Source organism: Sceloporus undulatus, chromosome 1 (assembly GCF_019175285.1).
Source record: "Sceloporus undulatus isolate JIND9_A2432 ecotype Alabama chromosome 1, SceUnd_v1.1, whole genome shotgun sequence".
In the NCBI taxonomy this organism is placed as follows: domain Eukaryota; kingdom Metazoa; phylum Chordata; class Lepidosauria; order Squamata; family Phrynosomatidae; genus Sceloporus; species Sceloporus undulatus.
Genome location: NC_056522.1, coordinates 80,659,833 through 80,673,129, shown reverse-complemented (window position 1 = coordinate 80,673,129; position 13,297 = coordinate 80,659,833). Strand labels below are relative to the sequence as shown.

The window sequence follows — 13,297 nt, the reverse complement described above, 5'->3', positions numbered from 1 at the left end:
CTATTTACTTAATTAGGAAGCAAAATCCAATGACCACTAATGATATGCCTCCATACCTTTGGCCAGCATTCACTATAATCATCTTCCATATCCACCTCCTTTTCAGTTGCAGACTGTTCAACATCCTGTTGCCTCCATGTTTTAAAGGCTGCTCCCAAAAGGCCATGAACAAAAAGGACATCAGCTTTAATGGGCTCACTGACAGTGGAAAGAAGTTTTAAGAGAGTATTATTATTATTATTATTATTAACCTTTATTTATGAAGCGCTGTAAATTTACGCAGCGCTGTACATACAATCTTTTTAATTAGACGGTTCCCTGCCCTCGAGCTTACAATCTAAAAAGACATGACACAAAAGGAGAAGGGAGTGGTGGAGGGAAAGGGTAAGAGGTCCAGCAGTTCCTCTCTACCTCCGAGGCCTGGACCAAGGCAGATGGACTGGAGGGAGGGCTTGGCTTCATAATGGATGGTTAATCTTCATCCAGGGAAAATAAATGCTCTCATGTAGGATAATACATATACAGTACATAGCAATACAGGAAATGGTTAGATAAACAAGCACCAAAAGAACATCAAATAGTAAGTGACAATTATGCAATGCCTGGGAAGGCTTCTCTGAACAGGATGGTTTTCAACTCCGTTTTGAAGCTGGTTAAAGAAGTGATGGCTCTTGCTTGTGGGGGAAGAAGGTTCCAGAAGTGAGGGGCAGCAAGTGAAAAGGGGCGAATCCGGGATGGGGCAGAGGAAATCCTGGGCTGAAACAGCAGACCTTGACTACCAGAACGGAGGGCCCTAGTTGGAAGGTGAGGAGAAAGAAGGTCTGATAGGTAAGGAGGGGCCAGCCCATGGAAGGCTTTAAACGTTGACAGCAGGAGCTTGTACTGAATATGGAAAGGGAGGGGGAACCAGTGAAGGGATGCCAACACAGGAGAGATATGGTCACAGTGGTGGGCGGATGTGATAATGCGTGCAGCTGAATGCTGGACAGAAATTAAAGGATGGAAGTGAGAAAGAGGAAGCCCTGCCAGAAGGATGTTACAGTAATCAAATTGTGAGATTACTAAGGCATGGACCAGGATCTTGGCAGTAGAGGCGGAGAGAAATGGTTGGATTTTGGCAATATTGTACAAAAGGAATCTACAAGCCTTGGCTGTGGTCTGGATCTGAGGGATACACGACAGAGAGGAATCAAAGATAAAACCAAGTACATATTACTAAAAGCTTTAGCCAAATAACTTCTATCAAATTCATTTAATAAAATTCTGTTCTGTCTGTCACTATTTTCCAGACCTAATTGGATCCTTCTGGTTGCTAGCTCCTCATGCTGAGGTAACAGTAGAAACCACAACTGACAAAAGTCTCCTGTTGGGAGCTTAATTCTAGACCTAGCAATCACTTCCTTTGGGCTCCTTATAGTTTGATGCTTTGCCAGTTTTTCCAATCTCCTTCCATAGTGCACTGCCCCACCTGACATTTAGTGTGGTAAATTTTTCCAAAGTCCCCTCTTTGATTATCCCTTTTTAAATTCACTATCCTTTCTCCTTCTCCTTTCTCAAGAGTGCTATCAAGCATCATTTCAGCTGCTTCTTCATTCTTTCCATTAGATTCTTACAACCTGAAACCTATTTCCAATCCTCAATCTGCCCTATATGAGGTCTTAATCCCAGCCAAACAAGAATTTTCCCCATCTCCAAAGAACAGCACTATAAACTATTTAGTTGCCTGAGGAACTAAATATTCCATGCCAGTATGCTGACTTGTGCCTTTTGTCTTTTGTGGGGCATTCCAAGAGACTACTTTGACTGAAGAGTGAGATAAAAATGCTTTGAATGAATGAATGAATAAATTAATAAATACTTCAAAATGCATTTAGACCAGGTGGCCTTACTGTGACTAACAAAGTTGGAGGGAGAAAAGAACATGAGAGATCCTTACTTGGTTCGATATTGTGGGTGTAAAAGATATATTCCATCTGGATACTTCTCCTGCACTGTTTCCCGGTCTAGATTGGCCAAGGCTCGTGCTGCATGAGAAGATTCCATGGCACGTGGGGACTTCACCATATCAGCAAGTACAGATATCCAACCTAGATCAAACAGAGCAAATTTCTAGTCTATCTTAGCCTTCTCCCCAACATACTAATACTTGGTAAGTAGAGAGCATCCAACAAGCAATTTCCCAGTATTTGAAATCCCAATTACCTGTAAAATTCTTTTGGCAATAAGGAGAGGATAAATTATTTTTTTAATTCGTTTTTTATGACAATTTTACAAGATTAACAATAATGATAGCACAAATAGTGCTCCTTATGCAAACTAATGTAACAACAGGTTACGTCAAAGGTTACAAGGAAAACTTACTCCCTACTCTTTCTCTTTTGTTTTGAACAGAGATGGGCAAAATGTGAGCACAGGTCACACACGGCTATCAAGTTTTATTTTGCAAAGCTACAGGTGCTGCAGACCTCTCTTGTATTACCCACCCTGAAAATCTGGGAGGAAGGGCTAAAATAGTCATCTCTAAAATATTTTCCACATGAAATAGGTATTGGTGGGGTGGGTGAGAGGCATGGATTGGAATGGTCAGCTGCACCTCCTGGTGGCTTCTGGGAATCATACAGGCCACATTGATACCCCTCCAACTGATTCTTTTTCAGGATAGAGGGTCAGCCTAGGGATCTGTGGGCAGGAACCACAGGTGCAGAGTCGGTGCAACCCTCCAAGATTCCAGAATAAGCATGGTCCTCTCACCACTGGAACCTGCTCTCCAAATGTTCAGAAGCAAAAATACATTCAAATAATATCTTTGTGGAATTACCTCCTTCCAATTTTATGCTACCTTACTTTCTAAGGCTACTTGTGACTTAAAAAAAATACCAATGTAATGAATAATGGGTGAATTGAATAATAACAAGGAAAACTGCATAATTGGAATTATTCCTTTTTTTACAAAATAGCTTTCTAGAACTTTGTTTCTGCAGTCCAGTGAAACCATATTTTTTTAAAAAGTTAACTCATCAGTTTGATTAAACTGTAATTACTGATCCACAAAGATAATATTCTATGAAGACTTATTCATAATCTCAGCAATTGTTATTTTTCACACATTTTTACCCTCAGACAACTTAGTACATGACTACAAAAATACTTGATTCCCTGAGCAATATGCCAAAGCTCAGCATAGCACTGGTGCCCACTCTCTTCTGGGTTCAGCCTAAAACAGCTCTCAGTATTTTCTGAAGGGAGCCAGAGAAAAGAGGAATAGTAGAAAAACAGTTTTTCATCTAAACAGTATGCATGTATGGGACTTCAAGTCACCTGTTGACTTATTGTGGCCTCATCAATTTTAAACGTTTTTGTTAGGCAAGGAATATTGAGAGGTGGTTTTGCCAGTTCCTTCCTCTGAAATATAACCTACTGCACATGGAAGTCATCAGTGGTCTCCCATCCAAGTACTAATCAGGGGGTGATCCTGCTGTTATTTCTTGCTAGCTAAGAGAAATAGTTTAGGAGGGAAGGGTTAAGAAGGACACACTTCTAACAGGGTGAACTGAATTATTTAGGCTTAAAGGGTAACCATTTACTCTATAGTGTTAATCATTGTCACTGTCTATTTTTGTAAGGGGGTTTGTTGGATCCTAACCATAAACCACTGTTGTTGCTGTGTGCATCCAAGTACATTTTTACTTATGGTGACCCTAAGAAGAACCTATCATAGGGTTTTCTTGGCACGTTTATTCAGAGGGGGTTTGCCACTGTCATCCTTTGAGGCTGAGAGAGTGTGACTTGCCCAAGTCACCCAGTAGTTTTTTTTATGTTTGAGCAGGGAATTGAATCCTGATCTCCAGAGTTGGACTCGAACACTCAAACCACTACACCACCATTATGACCTGAAAATGAGATGACTGTCTTTTGTTACAATCACTATATTAGGAGTGGGTTCTGGTAAAGGCATAGGATGGGTGGCAGGACCCCAAGGTAAGAAAAGGTAGCTTCAGAAGTGTAGTTTGTCACACAAGGCCCCTTGAACTTTTAATTAATGTATATCAGGTTAATGAAGAAGCTAAAATACTGTATACATTTGCATAACACCATGATCTATGTTAAAAAATACAGAGTATTATGTTTTCTTAAAAAAGACCAATAACCTCTGGCACTACCTGCACGAGATATAGATGAGTGAAGTCGTTCATCCAGTGCCATATTTCCAATTATGTGAATGATATTCCTTTGTATTTTAGGGGAATCTCGACGAAGATGGTATAGCTTCTGCAGCAGCTGAAGCCCTTTGTTTGATTCAATTCCATTACAATGACTAGGAACCTAAAATTATACAGGAAACAAAGTAATGATCTGTAAATGCCAACTGACATCATCTGGCCTGGGGGGGGGGAATAGAGGAGCAGGCCCATCTCCATCAGGCCTAGCCTAGAGGGGAGGACCCCTCTCTCCAGTCCATCTGGTATTGTCCGGCCTGGGAGAGAGTGAAAAGGCAGGCACTACTCCATCAGGGCTAGCCTGAAGAAGAAGAGCCCTCCCTCCAGTCATTCTGTCATGGTCCAGGCCTCAGAGGGAGAGAACCACTGGACCTGATCCTCTTCCCCACCACCATTCCCTTCTCCTTTTGTATCATGTCTTTTTAGATTGTAAGCCTGAGGGCAGGAACTGTCTGTAAGCTGTGCTGATAGCCTTTAGGGCTGCAGAATGGGGTATAAATACATTAAATAAAATGTCCACAATTATAAAATTCTACTGCAACATTATGTAATCCACAAAGGGGCAATTTGTTCATCATCAACAGTCTCGCTGGAAACAGATAGAAAATATATTATACATTCTGTGACAGTCAAAATCTGAAATAGCAAATATGCGATATGAAATTTTTTTTGACTTCTCTTAAGACTGACTTCAGACACGTTAACACTGAGGGATGATGAAATTGGGCTTTTCTCTAAACTTCCTTTCTGTCTTATATTTTATGTCATCTTGTTTCAAGCTTATAGCCAGATTTATCTACAAATACTTCTTAGCAGGAACAGCAGGCCATACACTGGTCACATCAGTGTACAAGTCACTGTTTAAATTAACTACATCCACTGAAAGCAAGCTAGTTGTGACTACTTCTTCCATGGGTTTCAGTACGTGTTTATGGTCAACAAAACGTTGTTTCATTTATTAGATAAACTCATGGCTTTTGTTCCCACTAGTCTGTTACTTCACTGAATTCTGTGTCACACGTACAGCACTCATAAAAGGGAAGGGTGCTTGCTACTAGACTGGTATTTTGTAGAATACACAAGCAGCATCTTTTGAAGAAAACACAACATAGGTTGTCAGATGGCATCAAGTATCTGTCTCTGGTAAGGAGGCAAACACGTTTAGGGAACTATGACCTTATTCATGGCTACCGTCATCTGAAAAACACTGCCGTTCAACGTTTCTGTTAAAACGGGCACAATGTCTACAGTGGTATCTAAGGAACAGATACAACAATTATGCACCAGCTACAATGGTTGCTCGTGCAACCATTGTAGCTGGTGGCGCAGTGGTTAAATGCTTGTACTGCAGCCATTCACTCGAAACCACAAGGTTGCGAGTTCAAGACCAGAAAAAGGGCCCAAGCTCGACTCAGGCTTGCATCCTTCCAAGGTCGCTAAAATGAGTACCCAGACTGTTGGGGGGCAAATTAGCTTACTTGCTGTTCACCGCTATGATCTTTGGAATAGCGGTATATAAATAAAACAAATTATTAATTATTATTATTTCAACCCAATTCAAAATATTGGTTGTTATCTTTAAGGTCCTAAATGACTTGGAATCAGATTATTTGAAAGTCAGTCTACACAGACACACCTGATCAACCAGTTCTTAAAATAAACTGCAGAACCACTTTCCTAATAGTCTGGTTGGCATAAGAAAGACATGAGCAAATCAGATTTCAAATTAAGAGAAGTGAATTTTGTATTTTATTTTTAACCTATTTTCTGGTAGGGATTTTTTTTTGTGCTGAACTGATTTGAGAGGGCTGCTATGGCAATGACAAGCATTATAACAGCACCTAAATCAAAATGTTGCAGAGGTTTAGAATGGCAGTTAACTAATGAATTACCTTGGAATGTTGTACCAAAGCTTGCAAGCAGAAGAGTTCCACTGTCATTGCAGGAACAGTACTGAGACTTTCACAGTAAGGAAGCCCATTGCCACCAAAGCACCATAACCCGCCCTGAAAGAAAAATGAATCAGAAATTAATTTCAATTCACTTCAGATCAGTAAACAACACAAACACTGCTGTTTACAACAAAGTTTGTGTAACTTGGCTTTTTAGGAAAGAGTGCAGGGCAGCAACTTGCTTTCACCAGTTGCTGCAACTACCCACTCTTTTCAGTTTCATCACAATGGCAGCAGTGAGTCTTCTCTGCTATTAAAATCATTTCCTATGCAACTTACTAAAATACATACTATTTAACTAACTTTTATTTCTTATTGGAGTTGTTTGCAAATGTACTTCCAATACCTCAACTGTAAGAAACTTCCAAGCATCATAGTTTTCCTTCTTTTTTATTATTTATTACCATTTGAGAACACAGTAATTCCTTAAGCATAATGAAATCCACTTTCTTAAAGTCCAGAGTACACTTGGCATTCTCTTTCACTTGCATAAGAAATTCCAAGAACATGGTCACTTCTACCCAAAGTTCCACTTCATTTACCACTTCTTCCCTGTTTCTGCGGATCAGGGTAAATACAAGTGATCCCACTGTCACTTCTTCCATCCTTTGGAAAATATAACTGTCTGGAAGTCATGAGAGGAATTTGTTAGAGCTTACATTCTTGGCAGAGTGTGAGTTCCAACTGATATCAGGCTGGCTGAAGTCTTCCATTACTACTATCACTGTAATTTTTGAACATTTAGTAACAATCTCCAGCAGTTCAACCAAACAATGTGCCTTACTCAAAAGACACAAACTCACCTTATTTTCTTCTTCCTCCAATCTCATGCAAAGTTACCATCTACTGTTCCTCTGCATAAGCTCCTACTCATAAGACTATGCGAACAGCGATACAAGGCTACTAGATTGTAGCTCCACCCCAGGAAGCTCAGTGACTCCTCCTTCCTCGCTACAGTAGCCTCTCACCTTAGACTAGTGGTCCCCAAACTGTGCTCTTTAAGGTATTTTGGACTTTAGCTCTCAGAATCCCAGACTATTGGATAACATGGCTGAGGCTTCTGGGAGCTGAAGTCCAAAATCTCTAAAAGGGCACAGTTTGGAGACCACTGGCTTAGACCATGTGCTCTAACATATGGCCCAAAGCAGACAGGCTAACCTCCAAACAGCTCAGCCAAGCAAGGAGCCTTAATTCAAAATATACACACTCACCTTGTTTTATCTCATCCATAAGTTCCTCGCAAAATGCCCCTATTCATGAGCTCAGCATAGAGCATACACAGATGTTTATATATAGCCATCAATTTATGTTAAAAAAAAAACTGTTCAAATTCAGGAATATACCTTTTGTGCAGCAATTGTCTGACTACTTTCTCTCAAAGCCAAAGAAGTAAAATATTGTACACATTGGTCAAGGTCTGCCTGAGGTAAAGCTGCCAGCAATAGACGAAGTTCATCTTCCAAACAAGAAGGCTACAACATAAAACAAAACAAAACAACTTTTTTTCTCTCTCTGATTCTGTGAACATACCTATGTGATAATGTTGTACTTTAAACAACACTAGTATTCAAAAATATAGCTATGTCAGTCTGGAAAATCAGTATGTAAAAAGATCCTGTAGCACCGTAGAGAGCTACAGGATCTTTTTACATACTGATTTTCCAGACTACGGTGCTACAGGATCTCTTTACATATAAACTACACATTACCTGAGTAGGGTAAGCCAGAATCAGAAAATCATACAACCACAGAGAGCATGAACTGTACAGCTGTCATTCATACCCTGGTTTTACTTTGCCTTCGATGTCAAAGGTCCTACATTTCCTACAGCCTGCTTCTGTAAGTACTATCTTGTCCTGATGAATGTAAGTAGGAAGAAACCCTATATAGGAATTCAGCCTGGTCCCATGAGGTCCAAAAGAGTGGAGAGTGATGGACATGCAGACAAACCCAACTCACTCACTCCCTGACCTTCCTGTGTTGAGGACAAAGGTCTGAAGAAGGCTTCTACTCATCTGCTGGAATATAAATAGAAGTATTTGAAAAAAACAGGATTCCTGATTTCATGGAGGCATTTTAGAACACACAAGTAGAAGGCCCCTTTAGACCTTCCTGCAGAACATGGAAACACACCCATATCTGCAGACTTATTTTAAAGCTCATGTGGGCAGGCTGAATACTTACATTGTGCTTGGGACAGTTAACAATAACGGGAATTCAGAAGAAATACCAACAGACTTATATGGATGAATATTTTTCTAGAGGTCTAGCACTGGGACTTGTCTTCAATAGTATTATACAATCCTATACAATCTGTGTTCCTTTTCATCTTTTATGGAAGGCTATTATAGAGCAATATAAACCAACCAGTCTGAAGGAATAGCCTTTAGTGTACGTTGATTATTCCCTAAATGTCATGCAACCTATTGGCTGTTAACTGCTTCTAGAACTGCTTACAGATCTTGAGACTAAGTAGCTGTTTTACTCCACTTCTTGAGTTCTACAGATCCCCAAATACCTTATTCCTTCCCTGAAATTGTATCAAATATTTATTGCTTCTCATCTTTCTGTATCCACCTGGATACATTCTCTGTAGCTATCTAAGGGATGAAACAGACTGCCCCTTTGCATACTTCTGGGCAGCTGGGGAACGCAGCATTTACATGCCACACAGTCACAAGCCTCCCAGAAGCCGCCAGCCATTTACATGGAGGAGCTTGATACCGCACCGGAGGCACAGCGTTTACATGCCGCCAGAGTGTTATGAAGCTGGCGGAAAAGCTGGATTTTTGCTACCCAAAAAAGGAGGGCATTTGCTGTTCCTTTTTCAGTCAGCTTCAAGGTGGATTGAGGCTGCGGCAATGGAAGGGGTGGCTTTAAGCCACCCCTTTCATCAGTCTATTTCACCTCTGAGTTCAGTTCTTTGTTCTTTTCCATTCTGCCTCTGGACTTACTATCTCACTCTTGACTCACTTCAACTCACTTCAACATCAGGTCACTCTTGACTCACTTCAACTACATAATTATCAATTTTAGTATTGGGATGGGGGTGGGAAGGGACTAATTTTGAATTTTATTGTATTCTCTATGTATTTTTATTGCTGTAACCCACCCGGATTCCTTGTGATTGGGCGGGCTATAAATAAATCATTTATTTATATTTATTATTATAATGACCAATTCCAGGACTACTGACCTTGGGAGACATCCAATCATATAACCTTCACCCATGTCTTTTAGTCATTGTGGTATTCTAGACTGGCCTCTTTTCTTGCTCTGTGATTCAAGTCCTAGTCATGTAGTGACTACCAACTACAAGGGCAGGGTAACCAAGGCTAAGAAGTCTGACAAATTAAATTCTTAGGTTTCAAAAATACATTCGTTGACATATATGAACATGTCTATTCACTCTTAGATTAGCAAACATAGGTTAACTGTTGAGCATTCTGAAATATTTCCTCAAAAAGAAGCTGCTGAACAAGTGTGGTCCAGTTACTACTGCACATACATCTTTTGGTTTTGGTAAAAGAACAGGTGGCAGAAAAAATCGTAGGTCAACATCTTTACTTCGTGCTAAACCGATAGCAGTTCTGTGGTCGATGGCTTGGGCAGCTGTTCTGTATTGATAATCTGTATTGAAATAAAGAAAGATTACACTAACTTTAAATTTCCTCCCTTTATAAAATGTTTTATAAAGTCCAAATAAACAAACAAAACATTTTTGCAATCAATAAATGCAAAGGGGACATATAGTAATTGACAATAGATGGAAGAAAGGAAAGACAATCCATCTCTCTGTTTACAGGGAATTGTAAGCACAGAGGTGGGAAAAGGAGACACAGATAAGTCACAGATATTGCAGGGCAATGACAGTAGTGGTGAGGTGGAATGAACTCAATACTAAGTAGTGCTAAACTAAAGCAGCCAAATGATTATTTAAAAATTCAGAAATCAGGCACTCAGATGGAAGGCAATCCAATTCCCCAAATATTGAATTGTGGCACCATCACCCCACCCCACCCTGGCACTGTCTGTAAAAAAATTTCTCTGAGCAGAACAAAGGTGAGGGGAATCTGCAGACTGACAGAAAGGGCTCTCATTTTTAATGTGCTTATAAATTTAAAATGGATCCTTGTTCAAGTATGAAGTTGAAAGGGATTACAACGATGAAAGGATTGCATATATTTCTGTATTACTGAGTGGAAATAATTGTGATTTTTTTTCCAGTGTATCAGAAATCTATCCAGTACTGGCCCACAACTGTGATCCTAATTTGGGTCTGACATTATTAAGAATTCTTCTTGTTCTTGTGTACCTTTGAGTCATTTCTGACTTATGGTGACCCTAAAGTGAACATATCACAGTTTTTTTTTTTCAGAATTGATTCAGAGGGGGTTTGCCCTTGCCCTCCTCTGAGGCTGAGAGAGTGTGGCTTGTTCAAGTTCACCTAATGGGTTTTCAGGGCTGAGTGGGGATCATAATCCAACATACAAACCACACAAAACTGGCTTTCTCTAAAAACTAAGAATTCTAGTTAAACAAAATATACAAAAATGTTAACATTAATAGATTTTCTATTCCAAGGCATATATTTCCAAGGAATATATTTTTCTAAGGCTTGAATACACAGGAAATTCTCTTCTATATGCTTCACTAAAATGTTAAGTGTTCTTGCAGTGTTCCCATTTATTCAAAACTTGCTTGACAGATTTTACTTCTATCTACTGTTTGGAGAATTCTTTTCATAATATTGTTTATGAGTTAACAGCTATGAGTTAAAACATTATACCTATCTTAAGAGAATACTTTACCACGCCAGTAACGACTGGAGGCCAATTCCTGTACAGCTTGCAATCGGACCTTTTTATCTTCTGATTGGCTTCTTTTCACAAGCAACCACAAGGCACTCTCATGCTCTTCTGCATCAAATGTACTGAAGCGTTCTTCACCTGCCCAAAATAAACAAAACATTTTCAACTTAGAAGATTAACCTTTCTATAGTTAGCCAGACTGGTCTTCAGGTGGCCAATATGCAGTTTGTTGCTGAGGCCACAGTCAAAGCCTTACCAGATGCGAACAATTTGCCCAAATCTCAGCTCTTCCAGCAATATAGCCTTTGTGCTTCAAAATGGTTCAAGTATATTATCACAATATCAATTTCAATCCTATGAGGCACAATAGTATTATTCCCCTACTTTTTATGGGAGATGGTGATACAGCTGCATCTTAGGTTGCCTTAGCAAGTCCCTAGCAGAGGTGAACCAGCAGTTTCCTAATTCCCAAATCAGTCTCTGCCTTTATGCTGGAGTAGCTGTAGGCATGCAGTCTTAAGGGATGGTTGTTCAGAAGCAGACAAAGTTGAGTTAGGGCTTTCTTTCTTGAATGCACAATCATATCTGAAGAGATTATTATTTCAGGTAATAATATCCATTTCATATAGATTTGAACTACAATTCTTGATAGAATGGCCCCTGCTCTAAGTATTTAAGTGGGATCTAAGATGATCTGCCTAGCCCAAGTGCACCTCAATCAGAAATGTAATGAATGGCAATTAAAAAAGGTCTCTTCAGTACTGATCTCTTGACTGCAGAATGCTCTTCCTAGTGAAACTCACCTGGCAGCAACACTGTTATTTTGACACCAGACTATCACCTTTCTGCCCTCCCATGAAATTATTACGTATATAATAACCAGTAAGTATATACAGTGATAAGGGCAGCTGGGTCTGAATACTCTTTCTCATGGTGCTAGAGCTTCTGCAATGAAAGAGGAGGCAACCCTAGAACCTTGTCAAGCTAGACAGAATTACCAACAGAAAGGTGGGGAAAGAGTGCTATGCAAGGCACTCCATTCCAGCTGGAGAAACTGTATGAAGTACCCAAGAAGATCACACTAGACCAGCAGTCAAGAAACAGAAAAAGAAAGAAGTAATTTTGGAGTGCATGGGTTAGTTCAAAACAAGGTAGATGGGGTTTAAGACTTCCTAACTGTGAAATAATTAGGGCATCTCAGTGGACACTATAGATAGATAGATAGAGAGATAGATAGATAGTAGTTAGATGAATCATAGACCAAGCAATCACAATCTTAAAGTAAATCTGGCTTTATTTGTAAAGTCTACAAAATACAGAGGAGGACACTTACTGTAAGTCAGAAAATAAATAAGTATCTGCTTCAGTAAAACATACCATGAAATGGTCTTCGAAAAATTCTAGCAGTTGTTTCTAGAATTTTCCTTGCTGCTCTGTGAAGTTCCTTTCTCACTTGGTAAGTAATTCCTATAAAAACAATGAACATTAGGCAGAGTCCAAAATACATGGAGCTCCAGTCTTACTGAGCATGTGTCTTATAAACAGGATGCTGGCTTTATCCTTTTTTTCATACTGCAACCTCTCTCTTTTTTAGATTGCCCCTGGACATGACTAACACAAAACTTGCCAGCTAGAAAAAGGGCATTATTGGCACCAGTATCTGATCTGCAGACCAAGCAGTAGCAGCTCCCAATTATGCCTGAGGGTTGCCAAGGCTTGTCTGATTCTCCCAGTTTATGGGAATGGATGGGAGGAGTGTGATATTGGTAGAGCACTTGTCAAGAGTTTTGCCTCTGGCCTCTATTTTTTGAATAGAATTAGAAAAGAGAGACTTCTTCAGTGTTTTAAATGATATAGGCAAAACCCTGGCTGTAATGCAGTGGCTCTCAATCTTTGGTCCTCCAGAGGGTTTGGACTTCAACTCCCAGAATTTCTGAGCATTGGCCAAACTGGCTGGGACATCTCGGAAAATAAATCCAAAACATCTGAGGTCCAAATGTTGAGAACCTCTGCTCTAATGGAATATATTTCTCCAGTAATCTCAGTATTACAATAATCTTCTGTAAGGTCCATAATGCGTAAGTTGTTTTATTAGTTCTTCTTTATCACTATTTTCCCCCCAAGATGCCCTCTCAATTCTTTCTGATTAAAGCAGTAGTACAATAATCTCTTACCTTGATATCCATTTGGATCTAAAGAAGCTGTTTGTAAATAAATGTAGGATTTCAATTTTTTCTTGCTGTACCACTTGAGTATCAAAAGAAAGTGATTTCCTTAAAGCCAGAATTTCATATGCAGCAAACACACAACCACTTAA

General features: G+C 39.6%; 1 protein-coding gene across 1 annotated transcript in view; it reads right to left on the bottom strand.

The window, feature by feature from the left end:
* Positions 1-13,297, bottom strand: part of SERAC1 (serine active site containing 1) — a 36,221-nt gene that overhangs the window by 11,369 nt on the left and 11,555 nt on the right. Inside the window, 10 exon segments of the mRNA XM_042480534.1 lie at positions 57-198; positions 1,937-2,087; positions 4,161-4,323; positions 6,110-6,223; positions 7,513-7,641; positions 9,678-9,799; positions 10,981-11,118; positions 12,358-12,447; positions 13,155-13,212; positions 13,214-13,292. Of these exon segments, the coding sequence (XP_042336468.1) occupies positions 57-198; positions 1,937-2,087; positions 4,161-4,323; positions 6,110-6,223; positions 7,513-7,641; positions 9,678-9,799; positions 10,981-11,118; positions 12,358-12,447; positions 13,155-13,212; positions 13,214-13,292 (1,186 nt within the window).